The 23,975-nt window shown below is 40.0% G+C and overlaps 1 protein-coding gene across 4 annotated transcripts in view; it reads left to right on the forward strand.

The window, feature by feature from the left end:
• Cht6 (Chitinase 6) overlaps positions 1-23,975 on the forward strand; it is a 74,532-nt gene that overhangs the window by 26,180 nt on the left and 24,377 nt on the right. For all 4 annotated transcript variants that reach the window (XM_019060998.2, XM_019060995.2, XM_019060997.2 and 1 more), the window contains exons 3-9: positions 8,500-8,560; positions 10,967-11,173; positions 12,437-12,696; positions 13,947-14,071; positions 16,836-16,965; positions 19,298-19,483; positions 21,781-21,909. In XM_019060998.2, the coding sequence (XP_018916543.2) occupies positions 8,500-8,560; positions 10,967-11,173; positions 12,437-12,696; positions 13,947-14,071; positions 16,836-16,965; positions 19,298-19,483; positions 21,781-21,909 (1,098 nt within the window). The remainder of the gene's footprint in view (positions 1-8,499; positions 8,561-10,966; positions 11,174-12,436; positions 12,697-13,946; positions 14,072-16,835; positions 16,966-19,297; positions 19,484-21,780; positions 21,910-23,975) is intronic.

A 23,975-nucleotide genomic window follows, 5' to 3' on the forward strand; every position in this document is an offset into this window, starting at 1 on the left:
CGTTCCTTCTTAGCACGGCAGTATTATCATCAAATCATACTCGATAATATAAAATCATGAGAGTAACGCGTAACGCATAACGCCTGAGGCGCGAAGCGGTCGGTCAAGGGGCGTGGCCCCTTAGGAATAAAATACAAACAGAAAATTGGTAAGAAAGGCTGAAAAATGTTAAAGAGATGCTTCGAGATTCTGACAGCTCCATTTTTAACCGGATGAAATCAGAAATGAAATTACCGTAAATCTGAAATGCATTTATACAGGTGATGCTCCAAATCGAAATGCGACTACGTATTCTTGCGGCCAGTTTAAGGCTTCTTTGCTGAGGAATCTTTTTTGGATCCGTTTTAAGGCAAGAGACTCCCTTAAATTTTGTACATCGTCATTTAAGTCTCATTTTTATTTATACATTTTTTTAATTTTTTTATTTTTTCGTATCTCTTCCAGCGACCGTTATTGACTTTATGTTAACTAAAAATGAAATTTAAGTATGGGAGTATTTTCATGCGTTTTATTAATTTTTATTCGCGTATAAAATAAAAAAACTGAAAAGAAAAATGAGTTTTCGGAGGAATCAGACTTGTCAGCCCCCCCCCCCCCCCGAAGGAAAAAGATATAATTCAAGAAAAGTGCCTACTTTGCCCTACAGAGTAAGCTATTCCGTATTAGCATTTCGATGAGGAACTCACTATCTTCACAGTCCAGAGGTGTATCGTGATGACACATGAAATATTGGATATTTCAGATCTAATCGGCAATTTTGTGTGGTAAATCAGTCATAAATAAACAACAGTAATGTGCACACCCTGCAGGGATATGAGGATCAGTCAAAAAGAAAGTTTTCCCTTTAATATCTTCCGGTATCAAAATAAATAAAGCAAATCTATTAAATAAAATGTGTCAGCCATTCTTTCAGCTTCAAAACGAGAGTCACATAGTTTGTAAGCCCGTAAGAAGATTCGCGAGGTAAAGTAGGTATTTGATTACGACAATTTTACTAACCGTTGTGTGCCAGAGGCGTAGCGCATTTTTTCCGTGTGAGCAAACTAAACTGACATAACTTCAGTTATGTCAACTTGAATGTGTTATGCCCAGTTGCTTCTGAGGGAACTACATACCTACTTCGCAGACAACGTAAGGATGAGACAAAAAATCAGGATCAATGTTGGCAATCGTTTTACCGGACTACTCTTCAGTTTGTCGTCACAAGTGGGTTTGATGAAACAGAGCAATTTTTTTTACCTCATTTTTTTCTTTTTTACCTTTTCTTTTAGTAGGTCAGAATTACACAAACGAATCTATATACTGTAATATGCAGTTTCAGGTCATATGTTGGTTCTATTCTTACCATCGGATATAGAGCCTGATGCAATAAGAGATCCATCCGCATTTGGCATTTTAGGATGCTGACAATGTGATTTCGAAAAATTTGACATTATATCCATTTTGAAATGGCAAACCGATGGCGAAACTTCAGAAATGCGTATCTCGGTTTGCAGCGCTGCAGACCTCCTGCCATACTTCATTCTCTACATGGAAAACTACTGAACGTCATTTTTTAAAATTTCAGTGATATTTCTTCTCCTCATGAAAAATATTGTGTCAAAACTTCAATCCATGATGTTGGTTCAGTCTCATTTTAAAAAATAAAATGGTAGCGGGGATTTCGAAACACCACAACCGTGATACGCATTTTTGCAGTTTCACCGTCGAAATGCCTTCTGTCAATATGCAATGTTCAGTTTATAACCTAAAAGTTGCTCACGATGCACCCGGCATGCTGCGTTTGTACTTCGGTTCGTATCTGTCATAATTGCAGGCGCCATCTTGGCTCGAAGACACGGTTCGGTTTTACTTAAGTGGTCCTTTTCCGAGTCGATCATTGGATCCCAAATGTTAAAAACAAGCAGCCTCGAGGTAAGGCTATAGCAGAAGTAGTGACTCGTCAATTAGTGTTCCCAATTGGCCTATCAACTAAGGACTAACTACGATTCACTACGTTGCTCACCACCGGACATTAGGCCGCGACCTTAGCCACGACTTTGGAGGAAAATTCCGATCCTTTAGGTGCCTAGAAGGTATTGTTAACTGACAAATTCGAATTTAATGTTTTCCTCTCACTAATGTCAACTCCAACATGGCAGGACAAAGATGACGGCTGTAAGCCGTAAAAAGTCTGTTTACCAACGGATTTTCATGAAGTACGGCATCCACATGTACTTTTGCCTAATATTTGTACGCCTTTTATTTTATTTTTTTTTTTTTTTGTTGAAGCTGTCAATGTCATAGTTTTTTTTAATATTCAGCTTCTGGCACAAAGAAGCTGTAAGCAAGTTGGTAGGGACCAAATTGACTATCTTATAGAAACGATGATAGGACAATAGAGAATTTTAGATAAATTACAGCGTCCTTAATTTGTACCTCGATTATTAAAGGCAATGAAAAACAAATTGTACCGATTCAGTAATTTTTTTTTTTTCAATCCACACGATAATCTTGTCGTTGTTATCCGTGATTCTTACAAGCTTGAAAGCGTTCATATTTTTTTGAAATTTTGAAATTAAATGTGTGCAAAGAATTTACGTTAATCTTAGTAAAACTCTCGTTTGCGACAATGTCGAACTTTAGTTTTTCTTTAGAAAACCATAGTCGACATAGTTTCATGAAAATTGCCTTGATAATTTTTCTCTATTGACCGAATATTCAGCATATGGACTATATGCTTTTTATTATATATTTTGTGTATTTTTATTATTAGTATCAAGCGAGCTTCACAATGAAAATATCAGGTTTGTTTCTAAATTTAAATAAAAGTGAAATACAAACGACCGAGTAGTTTGTAACTTATCTAAATACAAAAACTATATGCTTCTTGATGATAATAAAATGTATGTATGTATAAAGCCGCTTTTATAGCGCTCTTTGGCGCTCTGCGATCCCCAGCCGCCAGAGTCCCCTATCCTCCCAAAGCCCTTCAGGGAGTTGACAAACCCACATTTCTTCTAAAACCCCCTGTCGCCACCCGTTTACTGGGCATACCCTTCGTCTCCTCCCAGGAGGAACTCAATCAAGCAATTTCTTTGGCAGCCTTTCGTCCGTCATTCTATTAAAATAAAGCGTATATGCTAATAAAATAAGAGCGTAAATTTTGAAACACCGCATTGGAGATACGTGGCTATGCACTTTGGTCATCCATATGCATGTAGTTTGTCAAGGGCACGGCACATTTTTCGTCTCGTGCATCACTGCAGCATCCGCTTTTTGTCAACTTCATAATGTCGCCTCAAGACCTCGAAGACCCTGCCCCGGAAACTACCAGTTGCTCATCAAAAAGGCACACTCCCACTTAATTCGCCCGGCACATTCTCCAGTCGAGTTCAACAATTCTAACCTCCCGATTTGAATTTGAAGGTTACTGATACCATTTGGCGACGATGTAACAGTTCAGTGGGAGAAAGTATTTACGCAACGCATTCTCAGCGTCAACTGTCAGGCGGAGTGGCGCGGCGCTGCGCTGTCATTATACTTCGTCTTCTTCTTCAAGACGTCTTGGCCGCCCGCGTCCAACGTCGCATTACTTGCGTATTCTGGATGTGCAAGATGTTACTAATCGTGAGCACTGCCGCGCTAAGAAAAAACGCCGTAAGAGCATTCAGGCGTTGCCATATCTCCTTGAATAAAAAACGAATTTACTTCGAAAATTCTGATTATTTTCCTCCAATTTTACAGAAGAATTGTGTTCACAATTAAATCTAAAATATCTGAAAATTTCAAGGAAAAATATGCTAAAAATCTCTTGAAAATACGTGTTTTATCCAGGGAAATTTGGCAACTCTCGAAGGTTCATACGGCGTTCTTCCTTAGCACGGCGGAGTAGTGAAGCGCATTTTCGTCCTGGATCGGGTTCGTTGAGATGACTCGATCACTCGCTTTTGTTTTTATTTTAAACTGATCCCGAGGTTTTGGTGACTCATCAGTCCGTCGACTGATACCATTAACTCTTCTGGAAATCTATCAGACGGAACAACGACGACGCAGACGCCAAAAAAAACGTGGATTTCTCGAGAGTTCGTTTTTTAATCCCCGTTTTATTAGTGTTTTTAGAGGGAGCGTTTTTCATCACTTATGGACGTATTGTTGCTAAACGGAACTGAGTATAGACGAGTGGGAATGATCGGGAGTGCTCTAAAAAACTGCATAAGAAAGAATGTAAATGTGGGCGTGATTCCCCTTGGGTAAATGGAAAAGCGGAATTTTACATTCTAGAAGGAACTGAGCGCCAACTGTATGCGGCACTCAAGCTGTCGTGCCAGGGCCGGATTAAGGGGGTAGCCACATGGGCCGCGGCCCATGGCGGCAAATCTAGGGGGCGGCAAATTTTGCAAGTTTTTTAAATGTAGGTATAAAAAAAATCGGATTTAGAAAAAAAAATAATACAAACGAGAAAAGGCTACAAAATCTCTCATTTCCTGAGAGAATAGTAATTTCTAATTTTGTCGTCTTTCAGTCATACAAGAGACAGCACCTTTAATTAGTCGAGTTAAGAGAGAAACCAAACACACAATTTGGCCTGGAACGGCGCGACTAAGAGAGAAATGATGACGAGGACTTAAGATGAAAAGGAGAAGCCCTCGAAGCGGCGATCGGCATGTAACACATATTAGCGCCTACAAGGATGCACGAATACTTCACGCATTGCATCAAATACAGTGCGGTTATTGCGGTCAGCGTGAAACGGATAGCGCCTACAAGAATGCATGAATACTTCACGCATTGCGCCACACACAGTGTGGTCAGCGTGAAACGCAAGTGCCTACAAGATTGCGTGAATACTTCACGCATTGCGCCAAACACGGTGCAGTCGGCGGGCGGCGGAAGTTAAAATCATTGAACCGAATTTTGTGTTTGTTCTTTCATAATTTTTTCGTTCATCCTTGAATGTTCATACGGCGTTCTTCCTTACCACGGCAGTATAGTTCTCATTCATTCTTACAGCCCTCAACTCATGAGCACACCCCTTCTTTCCCACCAGTCTCTGGTTCCGTTTAGCAAAAAAACGTCTAAATTTGACGTTGATTTCATTTGTGGTGGCTGTGAAACAGCCGAAAACTTTATATCACCAGCGTCATTTACCATCCGAAAGCGCTCCTCTGACTGCGCAAAGAGAGAATCTTTCGCGTATGCGGGATCTCAAGTAAAAATACGTAGTTGCTCGCAACTAGCGAGTGAGTGAGAAGCGTATAAAGTCACTCCTCGCCTGAGGACATGCAAGTTCGCTCACAATCGGGCCGTAGAGCGATCTGCAGAAAGTGAATAGCTACAATACTTCCCATTGTGCAAAGGCTTTTCAATCCTTTATATCCTTTAATTAATCAGCCGCAGACCTTGCGACTCGCGCACTGACCACTGTCCCGCCTGGACATTGACCGAGGAGAACCCTGAGGCTGCCTTGCGAAATTCGGTGTCCGAGTGTCTCCTGTAGTGGTTGTGTCTCTGTCCGGAGTCCGGGCCCTAGAGACGTTTCCGCCTAGCTTACATGAGGATTAATGGGGATTCATGAATCCTTCCATTAACGCTGGAGCCTGTTCATCTTTCATAACTATCACGAAGAAAAAAATGGATTGCTGATTTAACAATTAAATTTCTAAAAAAAAGTGACAGCAATGTTTCAAACGTACATATTACAACTACAAAGCTAATCAAGCACGGACGTGGTTAAATTAACATTTTTCTTTTCATAAAATCTACATTGAATTATTGCTGTCACTTTTTAGTAGTTTAATTGTTAAATCAGCAATTTAATTTTTTTCCGTGATAGGATATAACTTCCATAAAGAAAAACTTGCCACTCTGACCTGTGGGCTGATCATTGAAATTGATGGACAAAGCCATAGACAAAAAAGACATAGGAGTATGGAACAATCCTATTGGTTGGAATAGACCTGGTGGTTCCTATAGACTAAGGGAGAAGAAGTTGGACTAGCTAAGGCTATAGGGTCTCTCGTGGACTGCCGAAAGTTAGTCTATTACCAACCTCCTTTGTCTATTGTGACCACCCGCTTCCACCAATAGGATCCTCCTATATCCCTTTTTGTCTTCTACTTGTCTAGCTTTCTGTTCTAGCTTTGTCTATCGATTTCAATAATCGGCCCGCTGTAGGGGGTCTTCCTTTCGACTTTCTTCGACATATGACCTTGCCAGGAACTTCATAGACATGTCCAGGATTTCTGATTGCTAGCCGTTTCTGAAGTGAAGGCTTTAAAAAAAAAGGTCGTCTCCTCTGAATCTGCCACAGCGGTTCCGTAATTGTCGGCCTCCAAACATGTCACCGCTTTGAGCCGCGGCGTGTGTGTCCTCCCCCCCCCCCCCCCTCAATTCAGGCGTGTCTATCTAAGTTACCGTCCCACGGGAATGTCACGTCGCAGGGCTACACTATAGAGATGCTACTCGGAAGCGGTGAATTCACTTCAATTCGCATTCAAATCAGGTTTTTGCGTTTATTAGCTATTTTCTATGCTAATCTGAAAATGCGATATACTTATTGATCGGGGTCGTATCCAATCCGTATCGAGGTGAATACTGCAGTACTAAGGAAGAACGCCGTATGAACATTCGAGCGTTGCCAAATTTCCTGCGATAAAACATGTATTTTTGAGAAAATTTATGCACATTTTCTCTGTGAAATTTTCAGAATTTTAGACGTATATTGCGAACAAAAATGTCAGAAAATGTTGGAAAAACAATATTCACATTTTCCCAGTAAATTCAGGTTTTATTCGAAGGAAATATGGCAACGCCTGAAGGTTCATACGGCGTTCTTCCTTAGCACGGCAGAATAGTCAGGCGTGTTGCGACACCTAAGTTTTCACACGAGTGTTTTCAACGCGCCTCGCCGCGGCATCCCTCGATGAAGATCGCGGAATACGCATTCAATCTGCATTGCAAGGCTTGTATAAACGTGGCTATTCGCGCTGACAGCCACGGGTAGCAAAGGCGGATTGTCGAGTTCAACTGTATGGGACCGTTTGGAAACGGAGTCACCCGATGCCAAACGGCTGGTGTTGTTCGACTCCGTTTGAATCACTCGATGACTTGCGTGTTTGTATTTGCACACCCAACATTGCTACCCACCGCACACCGCTCTCCAGAGGTCAATAGGACCGTTGAGTAGTGTTTAGTAAACAGAGGAGCCTAGCTGTGTTGGGTAAGTTTACTTCAACATCGCGGTTCTAATTTGACTTTGCTATGGTCTCGGCGGTGGACGCATCAGGTACGAGGAACGATGCGACGTGACGCGATGGGATATGACACCGCACAGTGGAACAAAATAATAGAAGTCGGGGATGAATTTTTCGGCTAAAATTTCAAATTTTGATGTGTATATCGCAGGCAAATAGTGAAATAAGGCATTTTGTCACATGCCTAGGCAGATAGCTAAATTTTGATTGTCTACAAAATGTTGTGAATTTATGGCGGAGAGCTCACGAGTTTTCAATATTCGAGGAAAAATGCCTCATCAAACCTACAAACTCTTTCTGTCTCTTCCTCTTAAATTGTTTCTCATATCTTTAAATGTTGAAACTTTAAAAATGCTGTATTCTCTGGCATGCTGAAAATTTCAAGATAACTGTCTACTCAGGAGCTAAAAATCGTTAAAATACAGTTTTGTGATGCAAATTTTTACTGAGAATTTTTTCTTGCGGGGTCAATTGGCTATTTTGTCTAAAATTAGGAAAATAATCAGAATTTCAGTCTTAGCTAGAATATCTAGCTATTTGCCCAGGCATTTGACAAAATGCCTGATTTTACAATTTGCCTGCGACATGTATAAAGTCACAAATTCAAGATCAAGGGGAGTCTCTGAAAGGAAATTTCACGAAAAAGCCAATAGAGCGACTCTTGAACTTTTTTGTTCTGTATTTTCGAAAGTATAAGCTTTCAAAGTTTCTAGATTTTTTCCGACCTCTCCTATTGACTTAGTCCAGTGTGCGCCGCTCCTACTCGACCATCGACTTTTCGACTCGAGGAATTAATAGACGATGGCTACGATATTCGACAAATCGTAAAGCGATCATTGCGATATTCGATATAATTGATTTGCGATGATTCTAACCAAAACACTAAAACATGACCGTATATCCAAAAACGATTATTGTGATTATTCTTTACAGTTTTTTCATTAACAAGTCATAAATCAATTAGCAATTCATGAACGAGACATGCCGAAACGGCATAGATCAATAAACACTTGCTACACTTCGAACCCACTAATCGCGGTCTCATAGAGGAAGTTAAAAGTTTCAAACAAAATAAAATCTGCCACATTATGTGTGCCCTTGCCGCACGAGAATATGATGAAAACTATGCATAGTTCTCATGCATGTTGAAAATTGTGACATGCATACCTTCTATAAATATTTTTCATCAAACCCAAAACGAAACAAGAAAAATTAGCAAATTGCATGTCCAAAATTAATCGAAATTTATTTTCTATTTTTTCAGATGAGGTGGTTGCAGTTTCTACTTATACTTGTCTGGACGACTTACATAGCGCCTCAAAACCGTAAGTATAATTTCGACTACAAAGGATTGGGCAGTATTCATTTGTCTAATATACATTGAAATGGGCGTCAGGAGGGGAAAAAGATAATATAACTAAATTTCAGCTGAAGGAGGTTAATTTTGTATTCGTTGGCGCAAAGTGTACCTGTCCAAAAATTCCAAAAATTCCAAAAATTCCAAAAATTCCAAAAATTCCAAAAATTGACCCTTTGGCAGCGATTCAAAGTTGAAAGGCAAAAAAACGAGAAATGTGTCTGTTGCCCAAAAGAGATTCCCTGACGAATAAATATATTTACTTTCCGCGGGTTAAAGTACATGAAAATCACGACAAGCACACGTAAAAAAAAACCAAATCCACCCCTTGGAGTGCAATTTTCATGTTTTTAACACTTTTTTTCGAATTCGGCATCCATGGGTAATTTTTCTTCATCGCCGGCGAGTAGGTCTACTCAGATGGAGATGTATGAAAACTCAATCTAAATAAACAAACTACCTTACAAAATGCTCCTTACATGATTTCAATAGTTTTAAGGCTTTGTTCCCTCCTATACCTTATGTCTTTCACTGGGAAAAAAATTGGCTTGGATCTAGAGTCCAGACTCTTAAAAACATTGACAAGAAAAAATACTCTCAATTCAATCGGATTTTTGCTTCGATCGAGAACCAAGCCTCTTAATTTAAGCGGATTTCCCTTTGATTCAAGCAAAAATCCAATTGAATCAAGAGTACTTTTTCTTGTCATTGTTTTCAAGAGTCTGGACTCTAGATCCAAACGTCTTTTTTTTCCAGTGTTGTTTTAAGAGATAACGCGCATCTTGAAGAGCACGAGAGAAGAAAAACAGTCTACATTCCTTATTTTTGCTTGTGGAAAAGTAATAACTCTTCACAATACCAACAAAAAGATGCTTTTGGACAGGTGGTCTGCAAGCATTTTTGAAAATAATTCCAAATATTGAGGAATCATGTGGGAAAACCGAGATACGTGTTCCGCAAATGAGGTTCCAAAAATGTATCCGAAGTGACAACATTCAGTATTCGCCAACTTAATCGATCAAGACCGCATAAAGAATCCGGAAGAACAGCGAGCTAATATTCACCTAATGGGTTACCTTAATTCAACTTAATTACCTTACACCTCTCAATGCCAAATCCCTAATAATAAATCGCGGTGTTGGGCTCTAATTCCGTTGAATTGATCGAGGAACATTCACACAGCACATGTAATGTTACGCCGGCGGTGGAGCTATGTGTACAGCATGGATGAATCCGACACTATGATTGATCACCTTATATGAATGTATGTATGAACGCTGGTTTTCGAAGCAGTCTAAAGAATTACACGAGAGCCAACGCAAGACACGCGTTTTGCGAATTGACACCAAAATATGTGGTAGATTTGTTCTCGTTAGAGAGGCGAAAAGCTACATGAACTTTCATTTAGGCTGATTTTCGTTCCAATTCCGTGAACTAAAAAATTAAAGTAGAATAATAACTAAAATTTGAATAATCAAGAACTGCTAAAACCGCGTAAGAGTCGCTCACTGCTGCGTGAAACATCGTTAGGAAACTCTTTTTAACAGTAAAATTATTTTTTAAAAAAAAGGTCGTTAAAATCGATTTAACGATGCAGCAGAGCTAAATGGATTTTTGAACGATTTCACCTAAAAATGACAACGTCGCAATCCGATTTTCTTAGCAAAGAGGCGAACAGTTCTAAGGCGTCTCAGAAGATATACTTTATCACATCAAGTGACCAAAATTCAAAAATGCCGTGAGGAATTTTTGGCCATTTTTCCACACAACTCTCTACTCAAACTACGCAAGTAGCGTATTTGCTCAGTTGGAATTGAAGCTAATTTTGGGCATTAAATTGAAAACATATTTTTCACTTGAATCTATTTCGTGGCAAGGTTGGTATAATGAATGTAACGGATGACAGACGTCAAGGGTTGGTAACGTACATCGCCCTCTTTCCCGCTCCTCAGGCTACCAGTTTATGCTGAGGGATGGCATTAAGTCGCGGAGACTTTAACGCGTGGTTAAGAAAAAAGACCAGTGTTTTTTCCGATTAACAGCATTTAGCAATAGGCAGTGGCGATTTTGCAAATTGGCAACACTGTATATCCGCCATTTAAATCCATTAAAAATATCGATTTTAGATGAGGCAAGCTGCCTCGCCAAAATCGATTGTTTTACATGCATTCAGATGAGGGTAAAAGAGTATATTGCCACCTTTCAAGCATCGCTGGTGGCTTCGGTGGAAAGACTAAAATATTTCTTACCGATTTTTTTCTAATAATAAGATGTATCCGCGCTTGAACGAGTGTTAGCGAGTTCTTATGTGTGCAGTCTTAGCAGATATAGTGAGTATCTATTAACTTGCTTAAATCTTTCTCTCAACTTACAGATTCAGTTAGGAAGCGGGCAACGGCAGATAGCGAGAAGAAAGTAGTATGTTACTACACCAACTGGAGCGTTTACCGGCCCGGTACCGCTAAGTTCACTCCACAAAATATTAATCCATACCTGTGCACTCATCTTATATACGCCTTCGGTGGTTTAGACAGGGAGAATGGACTCAGACCCTACGATAAATACCAAGACATAGAGCAAGGTTAGTTTTCTGAGCTTGCGCTTTATTATTTTTACATGCAATGCAAATGGATAGCCTTAAACATATCGGGCTAACTTCCTAGGAAGGCGAAAAAAATTGAAATAGCTGAGAAAAATACACAGATTTTAGCACAAAATAGTTAATATTCCTAAAAGATGTAGAATTTATTTTTTTTCTTCGAATCAAATCGACCTTTAACCTAGTAGTTGCATGACAGTTTAGTTTTTCGAGAGGTAATAACTTTAGATTCTCGAACTAAATAGTCTCAGAGGTAGATGATATTTAGTAACGAAATCGTGACACAAGTTTTGGCCACTTAAATCTGCACTGACACGGGTTATCTGCCGCGTATCGACACACGCCCCAACGTGGCAGACAACCGTATTCCATGTCAGTGCATGTAAGGCTGTCGATTCAACTGGTCATAACTCGTGTCAATAATTTGTCGCTAAATATCGTCCGGCTCTTGGACGGAAAAGTTTGTAGTCTGTTTAATTGAAATCGAGGCATTACAACATACATTTTCAGGTTGAAATTTTACGATAAACACGTGTTTTGCGTGTTGAAAGAGCCCAAGTCAACCTCTAGATATAATTCAATTAAAATTGAATTGTGTCATGCGAAAACCGCCAATGTCCATTTTTCAGCTTTCAATTTTTTTTATTGATAATACTTTTCGAGAGTTGATACAATCATGGAAGTGGTGCAATAATACTTGTTTTGGGATGAGGATAACCCTAAACAAAGTATTAACACCACTTTCATGGTTGCGTTTAACTCTGAAAAATATTATCAACCCAAAAAAACTCAAGACTGGAAAATTGGACATTACGACGGTGAAACTACTAAACCACGTATCTCGGTTTGCGACGTCGCAGACTTCCTGTCATACTTTATTTTTTAAATGAAAAACTACTCAACGTCCAGTCTTGAAAATTTCTGTGATTTTTCCTCTTCGTGCGGAGAAAATTCTGTGAAAATTTCAAGGAATGATATTGATTTGGTCTACTTCAAAAAAATAAAATGCGAGCGTAGATTTTTAAACACCGCAAACGAGATACGTGGTTTGGTAGTTTCACCGTCGATTAGCGGTTTTCATACGACACGATTCAATTATAGTATTTCGTACTGATCATGTTAAGCAATCAATGTAAATAAAATCAAACATGGGTACACAGCAATAATTTTATTTTTAGATCAATTAACTAAAATGGTGCATTAATGGTATTTTGTCTTTTTCAAAAATCAAAAAACGAAAAACAGGTGGATATGCTAAATTCACCGGTCTCAAAACATTCAACAAGAAATTGAAAACACTTCTGGCCATCGGTGGTTGGAATGAGGGAAGTGCAAGGTTTTCACCTCTCGTTGCTGATGAGGAAAGGAGGAGGGAATTCGTCAAGAACGTCGTTAAATTTTTGCGAGTGAATCATTTTGATGGACTCGATCTGGACTGGGAGTATCCGTCATTCCGCGATGGAGGAAAGCCCAAAGACAGGGAAAACTATGCGTCCCTTGTTCAAGTAAGCATTTCACATTCTCGTACGTTTTTTTCACTGATATTCATGTATCGAGACTGCAATGAAATAATGAGCCATTGGCGAATCCAGAAAATTGTCAATAACATTGTCTTTTCTCAATTTAAACCTATGGAAATGTATCGATTCTTGGAGAGGCCTTGTGCTACGACAAGAATCGATTATTTAGCATAGGTTTAAATGGAGGAAAATTCGGCGTTGCCAAATTGCTGGATCCGCCTCTGTGATGAGCTTAAAGAGTCGTGGAACCTCTGCAAAAGTAACGGCAACGTTGCCGTGCTAAGGAAGAACGCCGTATGGACCTTCAGATTTTACCACATTTTTTCTATAATTAACACATCAAAACAAAATTTACAACATTTACTGGAGAAATTTTACTTATTTTCTCCTTTAAAAGTTTCAGACTGTTTAATGCACAATTGAATCTAAAATATCTAAAAATCTCCAAGGAAAAATCCATTAATTTCATCACAAAAATTATTTTATCCGGGAAACTTGGCAACTCTCGAATTTTCATACGGCTTTCTTTTTTACCATCATCTTCTCAATTATATATCATTATTAATAAATTGCTAAAAGGCTGTGCCCCCTGACCCCACGCGGCCTTAATCCGCCCTCTAAGTCCCCGTTTTGCCGGCTGCATGAATTAAGTGACACAGGCAAGAACTGCAGTAATAAATTGCAATGAGGCAATATTATGAAAAGTAAAAAAAAAAGCAATTGAAATTAAGTTTGGAAAATAATTTGGCGAAGGAGAGAAATCTAGTGAGCAGGCACAACCCATGACTGGAGCTTTTTACCCGGAACAACCCGAGGCAAGTGGGCCCTACTATCTTACGCAGAGCGCTCAGGCAGAAAGAACCCGCTGACTCAAATTGCTCCATGCAGCAATGAGAAGTGGAATTAAATGTAATAAGACATCGAAGAGAGATCGTAAGTCACAATTTATTGATATCGTAATCGTTGCCGTAGAAAAATGGAAACTTCAGTATCATGGGCTTGTGTTGACGATGAAAAACAAAAGGAATATGCGACTTATGAAGACAAATTTCATTTTGTCCAAATTGTTTTGTATTTATATTTCCTGCCATTTTCCTTACGCTTGACGTCTCTCAACAGACATTTTTTTCTTTTCTCATAAGGTCTTAATTTCTTAGAGAGAAAAAATTATGTTTATCAGCATCAAAAATTAATTCTCATTGAAATCTAACGTGTGTGTTTTTTATATTTTGCAGGAACTCCGGGAGGAATTCGATAATGAATCGGCGAAAACCGGTCGACCACGTCTTTTACTCACAATGGCCGTTCCTGCGGGTATTGAATACATCAACAAAGGCTACGATGTAGAAAAATTAAATAGGTACTAACACATTCAACTAGGATGAGACTCTTAACGTCTTTTGATTTTGATGAAGTTTTGAGGAAATTTAGTCCTCAGAAACCTAACAGGCGTCGCACAATCGCTCCCAGCACTGGGTCCCATGATGAGAAAGAGCCGCCCTGCTTTTTTTAACTAAATTTTTTTATTGTTACAATTTCATTTCATTACAATGGCACATTCTATACAGAGGATTTCCCAAAACAAATGTCCACCGACTTCGGCACCAAAAACTACAAATGAACCGCGTTAAGCAGAAAGGAACCAAGCCACACCAGCTATTGCCAAATTTAATCCGAAGATTTAATTTTGCACGTGAAAATGATTGTGCGTATTTTCATGCAAATTTCCATATATTTTCTGCAAAGTACTAAGAAAATTCCTAGAAATCATCCAAAAAATCCACAGATACGCTCTCTTGTAAAAAATTAGATTGCTCGGTTAAATTTTGCAATAGCTGGTGTGGCTTGGTTCCTTTCTGCTAAGCGCGGTCCGAATGAAATTGAAGGACGGTTTGTGAAAGGATCTGGAACAACGCATTGACTTTAAAAGAAGACCACGTTGAGCGCATTTGGGTGGCAATTGACGAATCTAAGGCGATATTACGAGGGCGTGTTGACAAAGAAGAGGCAGTCTATTTATTCTATGGTGTTGATTTTACTCCTCCAGGATTTTCGGTCTTCTAAGTCGGTGCGTCGCGGTGCTCATCGCACCGCAAAACCGCTTGAACTTTACAGTATTGATGATGTATGCACCGAAGATTTTGAACTCTTTGGATATATCACTATGATCATGGAGTAATTTTTTAACGCCCCTTTCCCTCTTCAATCTTCCGCGACAGGTTGCCCCGAGACTAAAATACGACCAATGTACCACCTTACGTGCATGGCCGGATTTACCTACTTGCCGCCCATGGGCCGCCTGTATTTTGCCGCCCTCTTCTCATTCATTTTGAAACATCAATAAAAACCATCAAGTGAACGTGCCGGAGGGAGAAGGGTGCATAAGACGCGTTCACTCGTGTTGGACTTATTTTTTGCGTAAGCCCTGTCAACACTACTAGCAAAAGTTCACGGAACTTCGCGCGAAAGTTCAGTTCCGTAAACCTATCTCTGTGGGGACAAGGCCTTTCATTTGTAAGAAATGAACTAAAAAATTAAGAAAGAACAAACATAAATGTGGTTTAATAATTTTAACTTCCGCCGCCGTGCCGCGCTGACCACACTGTATTTGGCGCAATGCGTGAAGTATTCATGTAGTCTCGTAGGCACTGTGCGTTTCACGCCGCGCCGACCGCTGTTGACCGTACTGTGTTTGACGCAATGCGTGAAGTATTCATGCAGTCTCGTAGGCGCTAATATGTGTTACATGCCGACCGCCGCGTCGAGGGCTTCTCCTTTTCATCTCAAGTCCTCGTCATCATTTCTCTTTGCGCCGCGCCGCTCCAGGCCAAATTACGTGTTTGGTTTCTCTCTTAACTAACTAATTAAGGTGCGCAGTCTTTTGTATCACCGAAATACGACAAAATTAGAAATTAATGAACTCTCAGGAAATGAGAGATTTTGTCACCTTTTCGTGTCTGTAATTTTTTTCTGAATCCGATTTTTTTGTACCTGCATTTAAACAAATTGCAAAATTTGCCGCCCCCTAATTTTGCCGCCATGGACCGCGGCCCATGTGGCCACCCCTTAATCCGGCCCTGCTTACGTGATATAGTACCTCGAGTAAATAACCAAAACAAAAGAACGGCAAAAGTACTCCTGATTATTCAACTTATTACTCGCAACTTTGAAGCAAAAAATTGATGATATCGAGCGTTTTCATGTTGTTCGTCAATAAACAAAAAAAAACAAAAAAAAAAAAAAAAAAAAAAAAAAAAAAAAGATTAAGTAGCATCGCGTCCAAGATATTGGACTCCATGATCATCCTTGATATACTTACCTGCTCATCTCGTCCAAGATCTTGGACTCCACGCTCATCGCTAAACGTCTCACTTCTTTGCTTGAGCATGGAGTCCAAAAGCAAGAAGACCTCCCTTAGTTTTAAAGTTCATCATGATAGAAAATCGTATGCTTCGCTTATCCAATCTAACCTGAACTAAACTAACCTAACCTAACCTAACCTAACCTAACCTAACCTAACCTAACCTTACCTAACCCAACCTAAGCAATGCACAATTTTTTTCGAGAACACATTTTTTTGTCTTTATTTCACCAAAATTGTCCTAATACATTTTTGGACCCCATTCTCCTATATTGTCGGAGAATACCTGCGTCCCACAATTTTGGACGCTATGCTCACTTCGATTTTTCGAAAAAATTATCCCTAATTAAAGTGAGCATGGAGTCCAAGATCTTGGACGTGATGAGCAACCGAATATCATATAGCTGAGCATGAAGTCCAATATCATGGACGCGATGCTACATTACCAAAAAAAACTGGTAGCGATTATTTTTGAGATTCGCGTGAAATTGTGAAACAGAGGTGACTCGTTGACAGTATTACATTATGTCTATGCTGTATAGTGTACTTTTGGAGGCGGGGAGCTAAAAAAAAACCGCAAAACTTGTATAGAAATCTGTGAATCGAATAGTGAAGTTTGGAGTGAATTTCAGACTTTCTCCACGTGCTCATCGTGAAGTTCTCAGTAATTTTTCATAAATTGCGTTGATTCTTCTTTTCGCTCCGTCAAACGATTGTGACAGACTAATTTCAAACTAATCATAATTTTTCCGTTCTCTTTCAGATACTTAGACTTCATGAACATCTTAAGCTACGACTATCATTCTGCATTTGAACCTGCTGTTAACCATCACTCTCCTTTGTATCCTTTGGAAGAGGAGTCTGAGTACAATTTTGACGCTCAATTAAGCATAGTAAGTTATTAAAAACATATTTCCCTTTTTTCAGCACGTGTCACCAGTTTTGAGGATATTCACAGATAAGTTGCAAAATTATACAAGGAAAGAATTGTCACTTATGTCGCAAAAAATTAAAACATTTAAGCTTGAGGAACTGAGATCTTCGATGGCGAAATTCACAAGTGGAAGCGGAGCGAATCCATACTGCCGTGCTAAGGAAGAACGTCGTATGAACATTCGAGAGTTGCCAGATTTCTCTTCGATGAAACATGTATTTTTGACAACATTTATGCATATTTTTCCTTGAAATTTTCAAATATTGTAGATTAAATCGTGTACAAAATTGTCTGAAAATTTTGGATAATAGTATTCACAATTTTTCCAGTAAGTTCGGTTTTTATCGGAGGAAATTTGGCAACGTCTGAATGCCCATTCGGCATTCTTCCTCAGCACGGCAGCATATGACCCGGTCGGCGGACAGCAACAACATGAGCCCCTGCGATTCTGACCTCGAGCAACATGCAATGCGCGTCGCACAGTAGAGCGAGTCAATAGGAGCGGTCGAACACGACACACGAATGGAAACTTTAAAAGCTTATAACTCCGTCTATACGGGATATAGAAGTTTCAAAGTGGCTCCATTGATTTTCTTAGACAATTTTCTAAAAAGAGACCACGTAATGTAACAAAATGAACATCGAAATTTGCGGTTTTAGTGAAAAAATGCATGCTTGACCTCTCTCAATGGATCACTGGAAAAAAAAAATATATTGGATCTAGAGTCCAGACTCTTGAAAACATTGGAAAGAAATAGGACTCTTGATTCAATCAGATTTAAGCTTAAATCAAAAGGAAATCCGCTCAAATTAAGAGGCTTGGTTCTTGATTTAAGCTTAAATCTAATCGAATCAAGAGTATTTTTTCTTGTCGATGTTTTTAAGAGTCTGGACTCTAGATCCAATGTGTTCTTTTTTTTCAGTGCGGGAAAGTCTGAAATATTGACTCTTGAAAACATTGACAAGAAATAGGACTCTTGATTCAATCAGATTTAAGCTTAAATCAAAAGGAAATCCGATCAAATTAAGAGGCTTGTTTCTTGATTTAAGCTTAAATCTGATTGAATCAAGAGTATTTTTTCTTGTCGATGTTTTTAAGAGTCTGGGCTCTAGATCTAAAGTGTTTTTTTTTCCAGTGATCGTTCCACTGTGCATCGTCCGGCTCAGTGGCGTGGCGTGAATAGCGATATATCGATTGTTATGCCATTTAAATCTATTGAAAAGGATCGATAAACGGGGCGTTCGCAGCGAACACCTTAATAATCGGTTCTTCACCATAGGTTCAAATAGCATAACAATCGATATATCGCAATTCACGCCACGCCACTAGTCCGGCCGGGGGGGGGGGGGGGGGGGGCACCGGCACCCGGTGCCGGGGAACGAGATCCGGAGCTAACCGCAAAAAACCGCAGACGGCCCAATAAGTCCGCGGTCAGGAGCGACCCCTGGCCACGGACTCCCAGCGTGCGCTGTCGGACTGTACTGCCGCGCTATGGAAGAACGCCGTATGAACATTCGAGAGTTGCCAAATTTCCTTCGACAAAACATGTATTTTTGACAAAATTTATGCGCATTTTTCTTTGAAATTTTCAGATATTTTAGATGTAAATTGCGTACAAAATTGTCTGAAAATGTTGGGAATAAATATTCAAAATTTTCCCAGTAAATTCGGTTTTTATCGAATGAAACTTGGCAACGCCTGAAGGCTCATACGGCGTTCTTCCTTAGCACGGCAGTATAATGCTGCTGTACCAAAGAAATACGCCGTATGAACCTCCGAGGGTCGCCTAATTTCCTCCACTTAAATGTTTATTTTTGAGGAGAGTTAGAGATATTTTCTCCTGAAATTTTCAGATGCTTTAGATCTAATTGCGAATGAAATTTTCTGAGAAATAGGAGGAAAAATATACACAGATTTCCCTGAGAATTGATATTTTGACAGAGGAAATTTGGCACCGTCTGATGGCTCACACGGTTTTTTCCTTAGCACGGTAGAATGGCACCAAACGGAAATGGAATTCTTGAATGCCACGGGGAATTGTGGTTAAAGCACTTTGGCCCCCGTAGAATTTCGAGAGAAACATGATGGTGTCACTGGTTTTCTCTAAAACAAACTCTCGCTCTCAAAAAAAGCTCCTGCACGTGAGGCTCTAATAGAGGGATCCGGGATCCCTACTTGCTACGTTGCATCCTTTCATCGCTAATCAGTTTTTGTCTCTCCTGTTAAGTTGAATAGAAAAAAATACATTTTTTTATCATCATTTAAACATTACACACTTGCTCTGTTTCAGGACTACACAATCAAGCATTACTTAAAGTTGGGTGCTGATAGAGAGAAGTTAGTTCTTGGTATCCCCACTTACGGAAGGTCTTACACTTTATTCAACAAAGATGCAAATCAGTTGGGAGCTCCTGCAGATGGGCCCGGCGAACAAGGAGAGGCCACTCGAGAGAAGGGATATCTAGCATACTATGAGGTAAGTCCAAATGCCATGATTTATGCGCCTTTTAGTTTTTGATCGAGCATGCAATAAATATGTTTGAAATAGTGTCTCGTGTATTATTTCAAGGCGGGAAACCTCAACGATCTAAATACACGTGGTAAATTGACTTTTCTCGGCAATCAAGTTGTGAATTATATTTAGTTCATAGAGTTGTAATATAAGGCCTTGTTCACATGTGTGCAGTTCGTGGAACTTTGAGCAAATAAGTTCAAAGAACTAAAATTTTGATCAATATGTAATAAATTGTAAGTTGCGGGAACAAGTTCGCCCAAAGTTCCGCGAACCACGGATGTAAGCTGGAGTCATTTTCTGGTTGACGAGTTCCAAGTTCGGTGTGCGCCTGATTCGGCCACCTTTTCGATACATTTTCGATCCAAAGTGGCGATGTTTAATACTTAATAATTCACAACCGCTTTGTTTACATCGGATGGGCGGGTACCAGTGTATCGAAAACAATTGATGATGTATCGAAATGGTGACTGTACAGCAGTTATTGAATTTGGTGACTGATAAGTGCTCTGGAAAAAAAAAACACATTGGATCTTGAGTCCAGACTCTTGAAAACATTGACAAGAAAAAGGACTCTTGATTCAATCAGATTTAAGCTTAAATCGAAAGGAAATCCGCTCAAATTAAGAGGCTTGGTTCTTGATTTAAGCTCAAATCTGATTGAATCAAGAGTATTTTTTCTTGTCGATGTTTTTAAGAGTCTGGACTCTAGATCCAATGTGTTTTTTTCCAGTGTGCTTAAAAGTTGCACCAGCATCTCCATTCCCATTACTCCTCTACATATGTACTCTCTTTGAATGAGAGAGTTTCCGCTGCAATTTTTTCAACCGTGGAGACTAAGCCAGCGACGAAAATTTTTCAGAGTCCATTCGATCTCGATCGAAAAATCCACAAGATTAGATCTAACAAGTACACGTTTCTTCACTTGGAAAAGAGCTGTGTGCGATTCGAACGCCTCCAACGAAACGACTTTAACGCACGATTAAGACGAGCGTTTAATTCGATCCACTCACCCAGCAAGTGACCCTGAGTTATGCGCTGATCCATCGGAGGTCATTCCGAAATTTCGTGACGGTGGATTTATGGATTTTTAACCCCTCCCCCTCCTCTCTGTAAACACGCCATAACGCTGATCCTCACTCCCCCGCACCCCATTGGCGATTCTTGAAAGTTGGCAATAGTCTTATACCTCCATTTGAATATGCGCAAAACAATCGATTCTTAGTGAGACAGTTTTCCTCGCCTAAAATCGATATTTCTAATGGATTTAAATGGAGGAACAACAATGTTGCCAACTTGCAAAATCGCCACTGACCCCTGAAGATACGAGCACCGCGCCGACCGCCGCGCCGTGTGTGGTATCAGACGCGTCTGACTCTGTGGAGTGTCTTTAAGAGAAACGTCTTGCGGTTTGCGATCGAGGGGTAATCAAACTCTCGCATTCAAAGAGGGGTAAATTCCAGGCTCCATTTCCTTAGACATTACTTTCTAAAACATATTCTTCAATATCTCTGGAGAAAAAAGACAAAACACTTTAAAAACCCGCCTGCAGGCCGATTATTTAAACTATATGTCAACACGACAAGACAAGGACATAGCCCTACGTAAACCATCATGCAAGTCTTATCGGGCTGCTTTAAACTTTCTATAATGTACTGCTGACCCGATGGTGAAACTGCAGAAATACGTATCTTGGTTTACGGCGTTGTAGACTTCCTGTCATACCTTGTTTTCTGCATGAAAAACTATCGAACGTCATTTCTGGAAATCTTCGGTGATTTTACTCTCTGTGCGATGAATATTTTGTGACAATCTCAAGCCATGTTGTTGGTTGGGTCTCATTTTTAAAATAATGTAAAAGCGGAGCATTGGCGGATCCAGCAAATTGGCAACATTGTCTTCTCTCCATCTAAACCTGTGGAAATGTATCGATTCTTGGAGGGGCCAGGTGCTCCAAGAAGAATCGATTATTTAGCATAGATTTAAATGGAGAAAATCTGGTGTTGCCAAATTGCTGGATCCGCCTCTGCAGCGTAGATTTTGAAACACTAGCAACCGAGTCACGCATTTTTGCAGTTTCACCGTCATTATGAAGAATTCTCAGCGACTAATGATAAGACATTTGTCCACGCAAGGAGCGCCACCTCTGAATTACGATTTTCGTTTCAAATTAACGCCACGGCGGCGATATCCTGAATCTCGAGTATCTTTTCCCCCACCCAAAGTTCAAATTGTAGATTCGTAATTTCTTCCATTTTTAGATTTGCAACGGGTTGAAGGAGGACTCGGGCTGGAAACTAGAGCAACCTAAACCCGAAGCTATGGGACCATATGCTTACAAAGGAAATCAGTGGGTCGGATACGATGACGAAGATATCGTAAAATTGAAGGTTTGTTCACTATGCTTCTATTTTGAAACAGTTTCGTACAGAGTACTACTAAAGTTCATAAGTGGCGGATGTCCTCCTCTTATATACATTATTCAAAATAGACCTTCGATTATTTGGCTTGCATCCTTCTTTCGTATAATGTCAAGGACTGTTCTTACGTATAGCTTTATTTCGTTTTTTCATCCCCCTCCCTTCTTGTAATGCGTTTGTGACGTAAGTATCTACCCTTTAACACGTAAAAATAAAGTGGCGTCACGCTATTTTCGACCCCGTGCGCCACCAAGACACCGAGAAAAAGTATGACGGGTTATTCTTAAAAATTGTGGTACTACCCCAATTTTTGGATGTTTTTTTTCTCTTTTTTCTTTGATTTCCAATGAATTTTGTTAGTACTGCAACGCAAGGTAGGGTAGAACTGCAACAGGAAGTAATTTAATTTATTGGAGTGCTACCCCAATTAATTGAGGACTTTTTCGGTAAAAGGGCGTATGAGGTTTGCAATGCTGCTTTGATTTGCAATTTTTCAAAGCGTTTGGGGTAGCTGAAATTCATTCACAGCCGACTTACTTCCTCACAATAGCTAGGAAAAAATTCGGAGCAGATGAAAGAATAAATTCAAAGCAAAACTGTCGGATAAGTTACTTACAACCACAAACTGAGTTGCACAATCTTAACAGCATTGGAAGTCTCATACGCCCTTTTACCGAAAAACGTCTCAATTGGAAAAGTACATATTATTCAACAACCTCTACCTTGTTTTCCGTGAATCCGAGAACATGCGGAAGCCGTTATGGAGTTTCTCTTTCCCGAGCAAGCAAAGCGCCTTTCATTACCGTCGAATGCAACAAACACTACACGTATATCTCATTTCAACTCCTGGATGCAACTATTCGAGCTTCGTGGATGTCCGTGTTGCATACGCACGGAAGCGAAGGCGTTTTGACTGTCCAGGCGCTCATTGCTCACTGCTCCACTTGTTTTGTAAACGGCCCCTTGACTGAATGATTTGAAACTGAAAGGTGAAAGTTCAATTCGGCGTGAACAGATGAAAGTTCGACAACCGCTAGAGTGGCCAATGCTGCCAAGCTATGGAAAAACGTCATAAGAGTCTTTAGACGTTGTCAGATTTCCGTTACAAAAAACTGAATTTACTGGAATAATTTTGAAATTTTTTTTATCAAATTTTTCAAATAATTTTGCTTGCAATTTGATCTAACATATTTGAAAATTTCACAAAAAAACATGCACAACTTCCCTCAAAAATGCATGATTTATCCGGAGAAATTTGACAACTCTCGAATGTTCATACGGCGTTTTTCCTTAGCACGGCAGAATTCGAGTGAGCTCGAGTAGAGTATTGCGTTTGTCGGCTGAGTGACGTTGTCTTCAACGTTGATTTAATTGAAAGGAGTTTCATCATAAAACTGTGTTTTAGGTGGAGGACAGAACACTTACGGTCCCCAAGCTCACACGTAAAGCTAAGTACATCCACTTGAGCGTTTCTGGCGCATGATTCGCACGAGCGGTCCCGCTCGGCAGTGGCGTGGCGTGCTTTGCGATTTATCGATTTCTCTGCCATTTAAACCTGTGGAAAAGGATCGATAAACAGGATGTTCGCAGCAAACACCTCAATAATCGATTCTTCACCACAGCTCCAAACGGGGGAATATCGATAATCGATCGTTCATACGCTTCGCCATTGCTGCTCGGGTGTTTGGGCTGTGCGATTGGTGGGCACGCCTTCGTATACTACTCGAGTGCTGGTCCCACACAAGTCGTATAGACTAAACAACGTTGAAAGCTTTTGATGTTACTCAGCGCGTTCACATGCTTCTGAGCACAGATGGACGTATATCTGCCAAACGGAACTAAGTGCATTAAGACATGAGCCCTGACACCCATAAGAAGGAGTGCATAACAGGGCTCACGTCATAATGCGTATAGTTCCGTTTGGTGGAAATACATCCAGCAATGTTTGCAGTTGACTCACATGTGACTTGACTGACTCAGGCCCGGTTACAGATTTATCCCTTGATTAAAATTTGACAAGCGCGCTGAGCACTTGA

This window comes from Bemisia tabaci, chromosome 2 (assembly GCF_918797505.1).
Source record: "Bemisia tabaci chromosome 2, PGI_BMITA_v3".
Lineage (NCBI taxonomy): Eukaryota > Metazoa > Arthropoda > Insecta > Hemiptera > Aleyrodidae > Bemisia > Bemisia tabaci.